At 47.0% G+C, this 16,432-nt stretch overlaps 1 protein-coding gene across 1 annotated transcript; it reads right to left on the bottom strand.

Annotated features, from left to right (window-relative positions):
- Positions 1 to 4: 4 nt before the first annotated feature.
- On the bottom strand, positions 5 to 5,319 carry Ndufb7 (NADH:ubiquinone oxidoreductase subunit B7). Its single transcript, XM_005077721.4, has 3 exons — positions 5,128 to 5,319; positions 377 to 545; positions 5 to 194 (listed from the first exon to the last, which is right to left on the bottom strand). Exons 1-3 carry the CDS (start codon positions 5,237 to 5,239, stop codon positions 62 to 64), a joined length of 414 nt encoding a protein of 137 aa, XP_005077778.1. The 5' UTR covers positions 5,240 to 5,319; the 3' UTR covers positions 5 to 61.
- Between the last annotated feature and the right edge of the window lie 11,113 nt (positions 5,320 to 16,432).

The raw sequence follows: 16,432 nt of genomic DNA, 5'->3' as shown, positions 1-16,432 counted from the left end.
GTTGGGCAGTTGACCCAAAGCTTTTATTTCACTGATAGGTCCACGGGTGGGCGGGTGACCCCTAGAGGGCCACCTCAGGCTCCACCTCTCCTTCTCCCTGGCCCTGGGCCACCCGTTGTGCCTTCTCTTCCCTCCGTTTCTTCCTCTGGAGCAGTCGCCGCTCACGCTCAAACTCCTTCATTCGCTTCACGTAGCTGTGGGCAGAGCAGACAGAGGGTCTCAGTGCCACAGGCTCTGGCCCATCCCATTCCCAGCCACCGGGAAGCCCTTGCTAGGGTGGGGCCTCCCATGAAATTCTGGCATTGCCTCTGGTGGCCCCAGCCTCTTCCCCAGGTCCGTGTGTGGGTGCCTGTGGTGTGGGTAGGGGCAGGCTCACTCCAGGTGCTCGCAGTAGTCCCAGTCGTGCTGCTCATGCTTGCAAGCCAGGAAGTTGGGGAAGCTGTCTCGCTTGCACTTCATCAGCCGGATGAGGTAGTGGGCGCAGTAGTCACGCTGCTGCAGTGTCAGCTGGGCATCATTCATCTCCTGCTGCGTGGCCACCATCACTGTGGGCAGTGGCAAGGCTCAGCATCAGAGCCGGCCCCCAGCTCCACCACCCCCGGGATGCACAAGTGAACCCACATACCAGGGTGCCCTTCCCTGACTCAGCAGAGCCAACTCGCATTATGGATGGCCACGTCCTGACAGAAGGAAGGGTGACTGTTCCCTTTGGGCATGTAAACAGTACAGCGGGTTCTCACATCCCTTCCTCTAGCGAAGCTGTCTTCCAGAAAGTCAAGGTGAAGCTCAGTGCTCACCTTCCAGCCGCCTTCCCCACTGCAGAAATAGGCCAGGTGCAGCATGGATGCTGCGAGGCCATCAGCTAAGCCAGCAGCTGTGGTAACCAGAAGGGACTCGGGAATATATCTTTAGGTAGTGCCAGTGTAACCAGCATAGTGCCTATCTACACAGATAAGACAGGGTCATCACTGGCTCACAGGACTTCAGAACTGTCATTGTATGGGGTCTGATGTTGACATAAATGCTGCCATGTATGTGGTGCATGTTAAGCGCTCATGTGTGAGCTTTGGGTAGCTGATCTAGCTATGAGCTGGCATGTTCCAGCGTTGGATTAGGAACAGTTGTCACACCACAGCCTGAACCCACTGTGCCCCACAATTCCACACACTGTCAACCTGGCAGGACCTGATTTGCTGGGTCTTCAGGCCTACCTCCTCTCCACCCGTGCCTTGGTCCTAGCCCCTACTATTGCATCAAAACATATTCCCATGGAAGGCCTGCCACCTTCAGCTACTCAGGAGGCTGAAGAGGAGATCACTCGTTTATGACCTGCTTGGGCTACAGAGTGGGTTTACGGCCAATGTGGGCTACTTTGAAACACTATACAGAAGTTGGCAAGCTGACCAGAGAGATGGCTCAGTGAGTAACAGCATCACTGCTCTCGAAGAGAACTGGGGTCTTGTTCCCCAAACTCACAGCCCCTGCATTTAATTTCAGCTCTAGGGGATCTAATGCCTTCTCTGGCCTTGTCTGGCGCCTGAACTCTTACAGCCAAATCTCTAAACTGAAGTCAGTGGGGAGTGCTTGCCTGACGTGTGAGGCGTGGGAAGCCCTTCCCAGTGCACAAACACTCCTAGTTACCCCAGCCTTCCTCTCGGCTGCTGTCTCCACGCTGCTTCCCGATACCACATCCTCTTTCTCACACAGGCTCAGGTCCTTGTGCCCTTTTTGAGCTGCTGGCCTGGCGCCCAGATGTGACTCAGGGTTACCTGTCACCAGGGTAGGCTTTCCCCACTTGGTTGCACTCTGCCTGTATCTCCTCCCGCTTCAAACCCAAATAGTAGCCACCTCTACAACCATCCCTGGGTCCAACCCACACCTCTGACTGCTAGCCTAGTTGGCTGGTGAAGCCAGCTTGGTCCCCGTGTCAACACCTCTGCACTCCAGGCCAGGGGCTCACTTTGCAGGCAGGCAGGCTCATGTTGGAGCCACTCAACCTGGAGCTCAGGTTAGCAACCCAAGCTTCTCTCATCTCCAGTTCATAATAGGCTTCAGCACACTGCTGCCTGTCAAGTAAAGGGATACCGCAGGGAGCCAGGCAGGTGGATGGTATCCGTCTTCAGAGGGAGACAAAATAGGCAAAATGCACTCCTTGCCTGGCAGCCTTATTGACTGGGGAGAGACCAAACACCTGGCGTAGGCAGCGCTGGAAGGGGGCCACGAGAAGGCGAGGGGCGAGCCAGGCAGGCGCCTATGGCACAAGCACTCCAGGCGTAACAGGCCAAAGCCAAGGCCACGGAACGGGGCTCCTCACCTGGACTTCGGCTACAGCACAGGAAGGCGGAACTGTCCTGTATAGTGGTGGGAAAGTGAGGACTGAAGGCTGAAGGGGAAGGCAGAGCTCAGACTGCAGAGGACTAGACAGCCATTAAAGGCGGAGTGGTGCATACCAGTAATCTCAGCACCCAGGAGGCCGAGGTAAGAGGATTTTAAATTTGAGGCTAGCCTGGGCTACACAGCAAGATCTGGTCTCTAAAGCAAACAAAATCCAGGCTGGGCCTCTTGACTTTCCCCTGTGATTCAGCACTCATGAGGCTGCGTGGGGGGATCTGGAGTTTGAGGCCAGCTATAGAATGAAACCCTGTCTTAAAAAAATTAAAGTGGCAGCAGAGCATGGTGGTGACTCCAGAGGGTGGTAGTGGTTCCGGAAGAGAGAAGGTGGAGAGAGATCTGAGGAAGACACTCTTCTGGCCAACACACGTGTGTGCATAGGCTCACATATACCACAACTAATGTAGCACTGACACAAACAGCAGAAAAGCAAAACAACCACGAAAGCCAGCAATGTCATTCCTAAGTTGATGGTTCAGGCTTCCCTGGAAGATAAACTTGGCAGTACTGCTGCATACAAGGCAGTTGCATGCTGTCTCAGGATAGGACGGACAGACAGACGGGCCTTGGCGTCAAGGCTTCCAACAGGAGCTGAGGAAGAATGAGTAACAGTCCAGGGAGATGGGGGTGACCAAGGTTCAACTGAGGAATGATGATGGAACTTAGATTCGGCTGCGGAGCTTTGAGAGATGCCCTTCAGTGAGGCAGGAAGCTGGAGAAGGCAGGGCCAGAATGAGATTTTACACTTGTTCTTGAGACAGGGCTGCTATGGTCGACCAGCCGCCGTGTCTGGGTTTGGGAGGGTTCAAAGCCACTGGCAGGTAGTCTAACGGCATGCCGACAGGAGACTAATGGCAGATTGCTGAGTGGACAGTGGATGGAGGACATAAGGGGTTAACCGGAAATGGGGGCCTGCCAGGCCATGGGCAGGTCATTTGGAGTAACAGGTGACTGGGAGCTTGAGGATGCATGGGAGTCGGGAGGGGAAGCGTTGCTGCTTTCCCACAGGAACATGCCTAAGACACAGGACGAGGCGATAGAGAGCTACAGGAGTAATCTGAAGGCTAGCATCACTGAGCACACTGGGCCTGTGAGCTCCGGGCTCCAGAGGCCAAAGGGAAAGGACCCAGTTAGACCAGTCTGACTCCACAACAAGAAGGGGTCCAATGAGGAAGCAACCTGGATACTGGGGCCACACGGCTGGCTGCATTTTACCAGGGTTTTGGTTCAGCCAAGCCAGAGCGGGAGTGCCGGTTATTTTCACAGCTGACTCTGGGCAAAGCAGGGTGGATAACTGAGCTGCAGGCCCAGTTAGGACTCCCCAGAGCAGGCCACCTCCCAACATACCCAGACGCATGTCTCTGGACTCTGTCCCTTGGAGGACTCCATCCTTGTCTACAACTCATCAGCCACTAAACCTGTGCGTGGTAGGCCAGAAGACAGAGTCAGATGTCGTTTCCAATTATTCATCCACAGCATTTTATGATACAAGTTCTCGCAGAACGTAGAGCTCAATCACTGGCTAGACTGACTGGCCAGCGAGGTCCCTGGATCCAGCTCTGTCTTCTCTGCACTGGGAGCACAGGCACAGACCCTCCAGCCTTTCACGTATCTGAGTTTTTCTCTTACACAAAACCTGCTTTTTCTTCTTCTTTTCTTTCCAAGTCAGAGTTTCTCTGTGTAGCCCTGGCTATCCTAGAACTCACTCTGTAGACCAGGCTGGCCTTGAACTCACAGAGATCTGCCTGCCTCTGTCTCCTGAGTGCCGGAATTAAAGGCATATACCACCACCACTGGAAGTCAACAACAGCTTCAGGAAGCCCTGAAGCCGAGCAAATTCACTAGGCTATTCCTTCCCCAGGCTAGGCTGTAAACACTGCCCAGAGACCAGCTCAGCTCAACCAAGCTCCCCAGGGGAAGCAGATTACAAGGGCTGTCTGTCACTCATGCTGGGCTGACCGTCATTTCTGCTCCTGTAACTGCAGTAGAGCTCACTGGCTCACCAAGTTGGACTTCAGTGCTATTCTTACCTTCTTCTGCCAATGGTTCCCTACCTGGGGTAAGAAGTCTGTTCATGTTTCCACAGGGGACTGTGGCAAGCACTTTACCGACTGAGCCATTTCCCAGCCTACACCACAAAGCAAATTTGTGTATTTCCTCTGCTTCCAAAGTGAGGGCTCCATCCGTCCCCGGCCTCTTTTATCTTTTAGCCTTTGCTTCCACTGCCTGTCACGAAGCCTGCTTCTCAGATCTGCATGCCCACTGGGCTCCCTAGAGACAGTGCCAGTGTTTCTCTGATACCCCGGGGCATCCCAAGTGCCCAAACGGGGCTTTGTCCAGAGCCGTCGCTCTTACAGTAAGCCGTGATTTTCCCACGCAGGAAGAACGAGAACCCTGGGTTCCATGCCCAGCACCGCCACACCAGGCAGGACAGATGCACCGCACGATCGCCCCACCCCGACCTCGTCTACTTGTACCTAGCTAACTAGGAGTGGGGGACGCCTGTGCGGAGATGCGAAGAACACGTCCCCGGGCTCCGCGCTGTGCCCAGGACCAAGGGCACCGGCGCAGCCTCGCTTTCCCGCTCTCGGCTGTCTTCTCCCAGCCCGCAGCTCCAGCCAAGCCTTCCCTGTCTCCTCGTTCAAGGAGGTCAGGCGCCCTCCCGACCCGACCCGGTGCACACAGGCTGCACCGAGTTCCGCGGGGTCCGCGGTCGCGCCTGCGCTCTGAGCTCACCGCGCTCCTTGCGCTCCGGGAAGCCGTAGTCCGGCGGGAAGCTGGGCATGTGCAGGGGGTCAGGCTCCACCGAGGCGTCCCCCACATAGCGCCGGGCCAGGTGCGCCCCCATAGCTGCTCTGCCTCACTCGCCTTTGGCAGCCGGGGTCACCTCACTCCCACCTGGAAGCACAGCTCCTTTCAGGGCCACAACTTCCGGGTCATCTAGCCCGCGGTGGGGATCATGGAGAAGAGCCGGGGAAGCTGTCCTGGCCTGTTGGCTCCCCCTACCGGTCTGGAGGAGACGGCGCAGGTGCGGCGGACGCCAGTTGGCTGTCCAGGGAGCTCCAGGGGTGGGTGACCTGTTTATGCTCTCTCTGCTCGGTGCTAGAATTACAGATGTGTGCCACCAAGCCAGCAGTTTACATAGATATTGTGGACACTCTGGTCCACATGCTTGCATGACAGTCATTTTATAGACGGAAGACGGAACCATTTTCCAACCTCATTCTGTTTAAGTTTAAGATTGTGTGTGTGTGTGTGTGTGTGTGTGTGTGTGTGTGTGTGTTGTGATAGACCCCAGAGCCCAGTTCATGGTAGACAAGTGCTTTACCATTGAAGCACACCACCACTTCCAACCTCCCAACCTCCAAACACTTTTTATGTGGGTGTTGGTGTGTACACAGCTCTGTAAATGGGCATATGAGTGGATTTGATGATCGCAGGTCAGCTTTGGCTGTCATTACTCTGGCATTGTCCATCCTGCTTGAGACAGTGACCCCTACTGGCTTTGAACTCTCCAAGTAGTGTCCCCTACTGGCTGGCCTGGAGGTCGGAAAGGTTTAACCGTCTGTGGTTCTGGAATCGCCAGCACGTGCCAGCACACCCAAACTTTTCTTACGTGGTGTTTGGGTTCTGAATTTAGATCTTTGTGCTTGTAAAGCTATTACAGCAATGGCTGAGCCCTCCTCTAAGTTGTTGTTCTAAAAACAATACCGTTGTGACCATGCTCTACCACTGGGACCCACACTAAGAGCCAAATCCCGAGGAAGGGCCAAGCAGACTTGCTGGCCCGGGAAGCCCCGAAGGAACCACGCCCTTCCTTGATCCGAGTATGGATAGAGCCGGTCTACCGCACCTCCTGTCAGTGTGAGTTCTCCCCGTCCTTGTTTGGCTCTCTCCACTCATCAGGGACGGGACGCCGACTAAAGCGAGGTCCTGAGCAGGAAGCTTCGCCTTTCAGAGTTTCTCCTTCCTCAGTCCAGACTAAGTCCCCAGGCTGGCCGGGCCGCAACCCTCAGGGGCTTCCTGGTTTTGCCTCCTCCATGCTGAGGTTTCGAGCATGAACCGCCTTGCCAGGTGTCCTTTTTCTTTTCCTTCGAGACTATTCTCTATGTAACAGTCCTGGCTGTCCTGGAACTCGCTCTGCAGACCACCAGGCTGTCTTGGAGCTCACCGAGATCCGCCTGCCTTAGTCTCCTGAGTGCTGGGATTAAAGTGCTCCACCCCAATCCCCGCGCCCTGTGTCTTTTTTTTTTAACATGATATTTTAGGTACGGTTTCCATTGCTGTGATGAAACATCACAACCAAAGGCAGGTTGGGGGGAAAGAGTTTCATTTTACAGCTTGACGTGCATCACCCAGGGAGTCGAGACAGGAAGACAGACTGGCCAGGAACCTGAAGGCAGGGACTGAAGAGAGGCCATGGAGGACGCTGCTTACTGGCTTTCTCAGCCTGCTGGCACACAGTGCCCAGGGCCACCACCCCAGGGAGACCTGGGACCTCCCGCATCAATCAGTGCGCAGTTGCCCACAGGCCAGTCTGGTGGGGGCGTTTCCTCAACTGAGGTTCCCCATCCCGAATGACTCTAACCTGTGTCAGGGTGACACAAAAACCAGCCAGCACGCCCTGGCGTCTGGAGGTCAAACATAGGTCCTTGTGGTTACAAGACAGCACTTGCAAACTGACGGAGCCGTTTCTCTCTCCATGTCGCTTTGTCTGTCTCTACGAGTGTTACACACGTGCACAACCGCACTGTTTCTCTCTCTCTGTTCTCTCTCTCAATGTTACACACGTGCACAACTGCACTGATTTTCTCTCTCTGTGTTCTCTCTCTGAATGTTACACACAAGCACAACCGCACTCTCTCTCTCAATGTTACACACGTACACAACTGCACTGTTTTCTCTCCATGTGTCTTCTCTCTGTCTCTCTCTCTCACACACACACTCACACATACACACACATACACACACAGTCTTCCTGTCTCACAGGAGATACACCATCTCTCTCTCCGTACTTCTGCCTCTGTGTCACACTCACTCTGTGTCACACTCACTCTGTGTCACACTCACTGTGTCACACTCACTCTGTGTAACTCTGTGTCACACTCACTCTGTATCACACTCACTCTGTGTAACTCTCTGTGTCACACTCACTCTGTGTCACACTCTGTGTAACTCTGTGTCACACTCACTCTGTGTAACTCTCTGTGTCACACTCCCTCTGTGTCACACTCACTCTGTGTAACTCTGTGTAACTCACTGTGCCACACTCACTCTGTGCCACACTTACTCTGTGTTACACTCACTCTGTGTCACACTCACTCTGTGCCACACTTACTCTGTGTCACACTCACTGTGTCACACTCACTGTGTAACTCTCTGTGTCACACTCACTCTGTGTAACTCTCTGTGTCACACTCACTCTGTGCCACACTTACTCTGTGTCACACTCACTCTGTGTCACACTCACTGTGTCACATTCACTCCGTCACACTCACTCTGTGTCACACTCACTGTGCCACACTCACTCTGTGTCACACTCACTGTGTCACACTCATTCTGTGTAACTCTCTGTGTCACACTCACTTATCACACTCACTCTGTGTCACACTCACTCTGTGTCACACTCTGTGTAATTCTCTGTGTTACACTCACTCTGTGTCACACTCACTGTGTCACACTCATTCTGTGTAACTCTGTGTCACACTCACTCTTTGTCACACTCACTCTGTGTTACACTCACTCTGTGTCACACTCTGTGTAATTCTCTGTGTCACACTCACTGTGTCACACTCACTGTGTCACACTCACTGTGTCACACTCACTCTGTGTTACACTCACTCTGTGTCACACTCTGTGTAATTCTGTGTCACACTCACTCTGTGTCACACTCACTCTGTGTCACACTCACTCTGTGTCACACTCATTCTGTGTAACTCTCTGTGTCACACTCACTCTTTGTCACACTCACTCTGTGTTACACTCACTCTGTGTCACACTCTGTGTAATTCTCTGTGTCACACTCACTCTGTGTCACACTCACTCTGTGTAACTCTCTGTGTAACTCACTGTGCCACACTCACTGTGTCACACTCACTCTGTGTCACACTCACTCTGTGTCACACTCACTCTGTGTAACTCTCTGTGTCACACTCACTCTGTGTCACACTCACTCTGTGTCACACTTACTCTGTCACACTCACTCCGTGTAACTCTCTGTGTCACACTCACTCTGTGTAACTCTCTGTGTCACACTCACTCTGTATCACACTCACTCTGTGCAACTCTGTGTCACACTCACTCTGTGTATCTCTCTGTGTCACACTCACTCTGTGTCACACTCATTCTGTGTATCTCTCTGTGTCATATGTTCCATCCCTGTGTCACTCATACACTTTATTTCTCCATGTCTCTCTTTATCTGCCTCTCTGTCCCTGTCTCTGTGTCACACATGCAGTCTGTCTCTGTGTCACAAATGATGATGTCCTCTGCCATACAAAGGACTTTCAGTTTCATAAGGCCCACTTTTTAAATGTTGGTCTTAGCATCTGTGCTGCTGGGTTTCAGAAAGTCCTTCCTGTGCCAATGAGTTCAAGAATATTCTCTACTTTCCCTTCTATCAGATTCAGGGTATGTGGTTTTACATTGAGGTCCTTGATCCACTTGGAGTTGAATATTGAAATAAGTATGAATTATTTGCATTTTATGAAGTCACACAGTTTGAAGATACTTTTCCCCTCCCACTGTGTGTATTTCTGACTTCTTTGTCAAAAACCATTTCCATGAGTGTGTGGTCTTCAATTTGATCCCATTGATCAACATGTCTGTTTTTATGTTGGTACCATGCTGTTTATATTACTATTGCTCTTCAGCACTATGAGATTGGGGAAGATTAATTCTTTTATTAATCAAGGTTGTTTTAGCTATCCTGAGGGGTTTTTTTTGTTGTTGTTGTTTTTATATGAAATTGAAAATTGCCCTTTCAATTTCTGTGAAGAATTATGTTGAGATTTTGAAGGGAATTGTGTTGACTCTGTAGATTGCTTTTGGTATAGTAGCCATTTTCACAAATTAATCCTACTGATCCATGAGCATGGCAGATACTTCCAACTTCTGGTGTCTTCTTTAATGTCTTAAAATTTTCATTATATGAGTCTTTCATTTGCTTGATTAGAGTTATTCCTTTTGGTGGCTAATATGAAAGGTACCATTTCCCTGATTTATTTTCCAGTCTGCTGTTTTCATATAGGAAGCTACTAATTTTCATGTGTTAATTTTGTATCATGCTACTATGCTGAAAGTATTTATCAGCTGTAGGAGTTTCTTGGTGTGGTTTTTAGTGTCTTTTATGTATACAATCATATCATCTGCAAATAAAGATACTTTGATTTCTTTCTTTCCTGCTTGTATCCCCTTGATCTCTCAATTGTCTTATTGCTCTAAGACGTCAAATAATATGTTGAATGAGTATATAGAGAGTAGACAGCCTTATCTTGTTTTAATGGAAATGCTTTGGATTTCTCTCTGTTTAGTTTGATGTTGTCTGTGGGCTTGCTGTAAATTGCTTTTATTTTGCTAAGGTATGTCCCTTGTACTGCTAGTCTTCTGAGACTTTTATAATAGGGATGTTGGCCTTTTATGCATCTAACTAGATGATTATGTGGTGTTTGTCTTTCAGTTTACATGTACGGTGGATTATATTTGTTGATTCTCATTTATTGAATCATCACTGGATGTCTGGGATCTAGCCAACTTGATCATGGTGGATGTTTTTTATATGTACTTACATTTGGTTTGTAAATATTTTATTGAGAAGTTTTATACCTATCTTCTTAAGGGTTATTCCTTCTTCTAATTTCTTCTTCTTCTCCCTTCTCCTCCTCATCCTCCTCTTCCTCTTCCTCCTCTTCCTCCTCCTTCTCCCCCTTCTCTTCTTTTTGGTTAGGTCTTTGTGCGTGGTGGTGGTGTTGCACATTTTTAATCCCAGAATTCAGGAAGCAGAGGCAGGTGGGTCTTTGAGTTTGAGGCCATTTTGGTCTACAGAGAGAGAGTTCTAGGACAGCCAAGGCTACATAAAGAAACCTGGTCTTGGAAAAAAAATAGGTAATGTTCCTTCAACTTCTATTTTGTGGAATAATTTGAGGTGTGTGCTGGTGTTATCTTTTAGATGGTCTGGTTGAATTCTGCCCTGAATTAATCTGGTTCTTAGTTGTGTTTGTTTGTTTTTGGTTGGTATACTTTTAATTACTGCTTCTGTTTCACTAGGAGTTATGTGTCTGTTTAAATTGCTAACCTGATCTTGATTTAATTTTGGGAAGTTGTATATATCAAGAATTCATCCATGGGTCATGGTGGTGCATGCCTTAAATCCCAGCACTTGGGAGGCAGAGGTAGGCAGATCTCTGTGAGTTCCAGGCGAGCCTGTTCTGTAGAACAAGTTCTAGGACAGGCTCCAAAGCTACAGAGAAGCCCTGTCTTGAAAAACCAAAAAAAAAAGGATTTATCCATTTCTTTTAGATTATCCAGTTTGGTGGAGCATAGATTTCTTTTGAGACAGGGTTTTTCTGTGTAGCCATGACTGTCCTGGAACTTGCTCTGTAGATCAGACTAGCCTCAGAGTCACAAAGGTCAACCTACTCTGCCTCCTAAGTGCTGGGACTAAAGGCATGTGCCACCATGACTGGCTGGAGTACAGATTTTTAGTGTATGTCCTTACGATGCATTTCCTCAGTGTCTGTTGTGATGTCCCCCCCTTTTCTCTAATTTTATTAATTTAGATCTTCCCTCTCATTTTTTAAGTTAATTTGGCCAAGTGTTTGTCAGTCTTACTGATTTTTTCAAATAATCAAGTCTTTCTTTTATTGATTCTTTGTACTTTTTTGTTTGTTTCTATTTTATTGATTTTAGCCCTGAGTATGTGATTATTTCTTGGCATGTACTCTTTTAGCATGTGATTTCTCCTTTTCACTCTAAAGCTTTCAAGTGTGTTGCTACGTTGCTAATATGAGGTCTCTCTAATGTTTTATGTAGACACTTAGTGGTATGAAACTCGCCTCATCACCACATGCATTGTGTCCATAGGTTTGGGTATGTTGTGGTTTTTCCCCCCAGAGACACGATTTCTCTGTGTAATGGTCCTAGCTGTCCTTGAACTTGCTTTGTAGACCTGGCTGACTGCAAACTCACAGAGATCCACCTGCCTCTATCTCCCAAGTTCTGCCTGTCTCTGTTTTCTTTTTATTCAATTAAAAAGTTTGTAATTTCTTTTTGGATTTCTGCCTTGACCCATTTCTCATTCAGCAGTGAGTTGTTCAGTTTTCCTGAGTTTGTATATCTTCTGTTGTTTCTGTTGCTGATATCCTGTTTTAATCCATGGTGATCAGATAGGGTGTTATTTCATTTGTCTTGTATGTGGCCAGTTTTGGAGAACATTCTATGAGCTGCTGAGAAAAACATATGTCCTCTTGTGTTTGACACATGAGTGAATTGTTCTGTAGATATCTGCTAGGTCCATTTGATACATGAAGTTATTTAACTCCAGCATAACTCTGTTTGCTTTTCGTCTGGATGGCTAATCTATTGGTAAGACTGGGCTATTGAAGTCACCACTATCACTGTGTGAGGTCAATATGTTATTTTAGTTGTAGTTTCTCTTTCATGAACTTGAGTGCCCTTGCGTATGGTATATAAATGTTTGCCATTATAATATCCTCTTGATTAACTAAAAAAATCAGTAGCCCTTCTATATACAGATAACAAGTGGGCTGAGAAGAAAATCAGAGAAACATCACCCTTCACAATAGTCACAAATAACATGAAAATATCTTGGCATAACACTAACCAAACAAGTGAAAGACCTGTATGACAAGAACATCAAGTCTTTAAAGAAAGAAATTAAAGAAGATATCAGAAAATAGAAAGATCGGCCATGCTCTTGGATAGGCAGGATCAACATAGTAAAAATGGTAATCCTACCAAAAGTAATCTACAGATTCAATGCAATTCCCATCAAAATCCCAGCACAATTCTTCACAGACCTTGAAAGAGCAATACTCAACAAACAAACAAACAAACCCAGGATAGCCAAAACAATCCTTTACACTGGCTTCAAGCTCTGCTATAGAGCTATAGTCATGAAAACAACTTGGTATTGGCATAAAAACAGACAGTTGGACCCATGGAATCAAATCAAAGACCCCCATATCAACCTACACACCTATGAGCACCTAAGTTTTGACAAAGAAGCTAAAAATAGAGGGAGCCATATAGGTTTAAAGAGAAATCTGGCACTAGGGAATTGCACAGAGACCCACAAGCATGACCCCAGCTAGAAATCTAAGCAATAGAGGAGAGGCTACCTTAAATGCTCTTCCCCTATAATGAGAATGATGACTACCTTAAATGCTACCTTAAAGCTTTCACCCAGTAGCTGATGGAAGCAGAACCAGAGATCCACAGATAAGCACTGAGCCAAACTCCTGGAATCCAGTTTCAGAGAGGGAGTGGTGATGAACAAAGGGGTCAAGACCACTCTGGGGAAATCCACAGAAACAGCTGACCTGAGCAAGTGGGAACTCATGGACTCCAGTCTGATACCTATGGAACCAACATAGGACCAAACCAGGCCTCCTGAATGTGGGTGTCAGCCAGGAGCACTGGGAAGTCTATAGGGCCTCTGGCAGTGGATCCAGGATGTATCCCTAGTGCATGAACGGACTTTACCCATTTCCCATGGAGGGATCTCTCTTAGCCTAGATACACAGGGGAGGCCAAGGCCCTGCTCCAAATGACTTGGCAGATTTTGATGATCCCTCATGGAAAGCTTCACCTTCCCTGGGGAGTGGATGGGGATGGGATGGGGGCTACTGGGGGGCATGGGAGGATGGGAGGGAGAGGGAACTGGGATTGATATTTAAAATAAGAATTGTTTGTAATTTAAATAAAACTTATAAAAAAGATTTTTGCATATTGATAAAAATTTAAGGTTATTTTTTTGTTAGAACATACTATACATATCTTGTTTAAGGTGTTGTACCTATGCAACTCATTTTACAATATAATTTATGTTTATATTCCTTGAAGGTTATTATTATTATTATTAGGATAATAAAGAAATGCAGCTTAACAGTCACCTATTACAATAAAACTTGTAATCATGTTAGGTATGTTTTCAAGGTCAAACAGATATTTTATGTAGATAGGTTGTCTTCAAACACTTCAGAGATCTATAGAATACAGCATTTAAGATGTTTTAGTGATATAAAGTTCTTTTTTATGTCATTGAGACATGTCTGCTCCTAGCAGCATGAAGATGATGCTCATTGAAGATACTCCATATGGAGTTTGCTTTCTTTGTGGCAAAAGTTAAGCCCCTGAGCCAGAAACTGCCCCTTGCCTCACTTGCTGGCAGTATGCTGTCCAAATTGGTCAAGCAGGACACAAATAAAAGTGACTGCCAAACCTTGCCAAGACAAGACAGGACAGTCCATTGAAATTCCTGCTTCACAGAAAAGTCTGTCAGTTATTCTAGGCCTGCAGGCTGAATGCGGATTCCCCAACATTGCAGAGGAACCTTGGGTGACTGTCCAGGCAGCCAGATGTTTCTATCATTTCTCACACTGATTTGGAAGCTGCTTGCTTGCACTTCCTGTTTGCTCCTTTAATATTATTTCCTTCTTGGGTCTCTGAGTAAGTGGAAGATTAGATAGTTATAGTTTTCCTTGTTAACAGATTCAGAAAAGAGCTGGCTGGTGGTGGCACAACCTTCAATCTCAGCAGCCTGGTCTACAGAGTGAGTTCCAGGATAGGCTACAATGCTACACAGAGAAACCATGTCTCGAAAAGAAAATAAGAAAATCCAAATTCAGGAAAGAAACTAAAAAGGTGTTAAGTGTATAAGGTTGAGAGACATCAAAAGTTGTAATCCAAATTAGGATAGAAAGTTAGGTACAACACTTTAGACTCACCAAGATAGGGTAGATAATGGGGTATTTTCTCTGAATTTTTCAATAGCAAATGGACTATGAGTTGTTATTGTAATTCTTACCTATGTATAATTGTATATAGTTATTGTAATTATTGCATATAGTTTTACTATATTAGTTAAAACCTTCCCTTTTTAGCCAGGCAGTGGTGGCACATGCCTGTAATGCCAGTACTTGGGAGGCAGAGGCAGGTGGATCTCTGAGTTCCAGGACAGCCAGGGCCACACAGAGAGACTGTCTGGAAAAACCAACACCCTCCCAAAGAAAACCCTTCCCTTTTTATTTAGACAAAAAGGGAAATGAGTAATATTTTGTTCATGTTCTGATAATAAAGCTTGCTTGAAGTCAGAGGATGGAGCTATCCACTAACTGACTAAAATTAACCATGGATGTTTGGAGGACTTTGGACAGATAGGAGACAGGAAGCAGTAAGGCGGGGGTAGGGGGGTAGGGGTGTGGGGGGGAGGATATTGGCCCCTTTTGGAGGATGGAACAAAGAAGGTAGGAGGTGACTGATGACTTCGTTGTTCTCTGATTTTTCAGGCTCTTTTACCCCTATATCTGACTCCTGAATTTTTATCAATAAAAAAATAATTAGATTAAGGCTTCAAGCTAGGGGAACCTAACACCAAGACGTTGACACAATGGACAGGATGTGTGGCAGGATGAACTCCAGCAAGCAGGCTGCAATAGGTCAAGAATAAGTCTTGAGACAGGGAGAAGAGGACTAGAAACCTTGGGTCTTCACCAAGGGGTGGAGTCCCCAGTGGAGAGAGTTGGGTGGGGATGAGGGACTCCTGTGAGCAGGCTGCTGCAGGCTTAAGAATAAGTCTACACAGAGCTTAATGGAGAGAGGGAACAATAACCCCAATCTCCTACCTGAATACCAGCGCAGAGTGGGCACTGGGTCCCCGGTAGAAAGTATTTCTGGGCATTGTGACCTTTTCAGAGATCCTTACTGCTATTGTACCTCCTTTCTCCTCCTTCTGTTGTCTCCTTCCCTCTCTCTAATTAGAGTACTCCCTTTCCTGTTTCCCTAATCAGATCGTGTGTACACTGCCTCCCACTCTTTATCATTCCCCTGTCCCTACACCAGCGATGGTCCCTACAGCTTTACTACTTTCAGCAGCTATTCAATATATGTTCTCACATCTGAAGATTTGACGCTAGGAGGGTCTAATGAGAGAGAACTGGGTTACATCACTCAGCACGCTCTTTGCTAGTTTGAGCTCTTTACCGCTGAAGTTCACAATTTCTTCTTTCTTTACAGCTTAGCAGTACTCAATACACATTTCCTAGCTATTGCAGTAGGGCACCGATGAACATGGGTGAGCAAGTCTCTGTTAGGCAGGATGCTGTGGAATATTCCTTTAAACCGTGTAAAGATGTGACACTGTTATTTGTTTAGTAGGAAACTGAGTGGTCTTTAGCTATGCAGGAAGAGGTTAGGGAGGACTTCTGGGGAAAGAGAAAGGTGGGCTGCCAGTGAGACATGGAGAAGCAGGATGGGCAGTCCAGAGTAAAGGTAAACTGAGCCATGTAAAAGAATGTATGTTTAAAAACAAGGGTTAATTCAAGTTATAAGAGCTAGCTAAGAACAAGCCTAAGCTAAGGCCAGGGTTTCATAATTAATAAGTCCCCATGCCATTATTTATGAGCTGCTAGCTCAAGAAAAATCCATCTACAACAGGATATCAAGTCCTTGGCATGTGGTAGATTTAATTTCAGTATGTAAATAGCTTTTAGAAAGATGGTTATTTTCATATTAATTCTAGCAATCAATAAATTCAGGCTGTCTCTATTTTCTAGTGACGTACTCAATCTTTTGCTTCAGAGATTTAAAATTTTCATTGTAAAGGTCCTTCAGTTCCTTAGTTATGTTTATTCCTAAATATTTTATTTTTCTTGAGACTATTATGAGTGGGAGTATGTACTTGGTCTCCTTCTTTATATGTTTGTTGTTGGTGTATAGAAAATCTAGTGATTTTTGCAAGTTAAGTCTGTATCTGACAACATGGATTAATTGATTTATCATTGCTAGATGTTTTCTGGTAAAT

The sequence above is a fragment of the Mesocricetus auratus genome, unplaced genomic scaffold, assembly GCF_017639785.1.
Source record: "Mesocricetus auratus isolate SY011 unplaced genomic scaffold, BCM_Maur_2.0 Super-Scaffold_100041, whole genome shotgun sequence".
Lineage (NCBI taxonomy): Eukaryota > Metazoa > Chordata > Mammalia > Rodentia > Cricetidae > Mesocricetus > Mesocricetus auratus.
The sequence above is the reverse complement of the archived record's forward strand: the minus strand, read 5'-3'. Positions and strand labels throughout refer to the sequence as shown.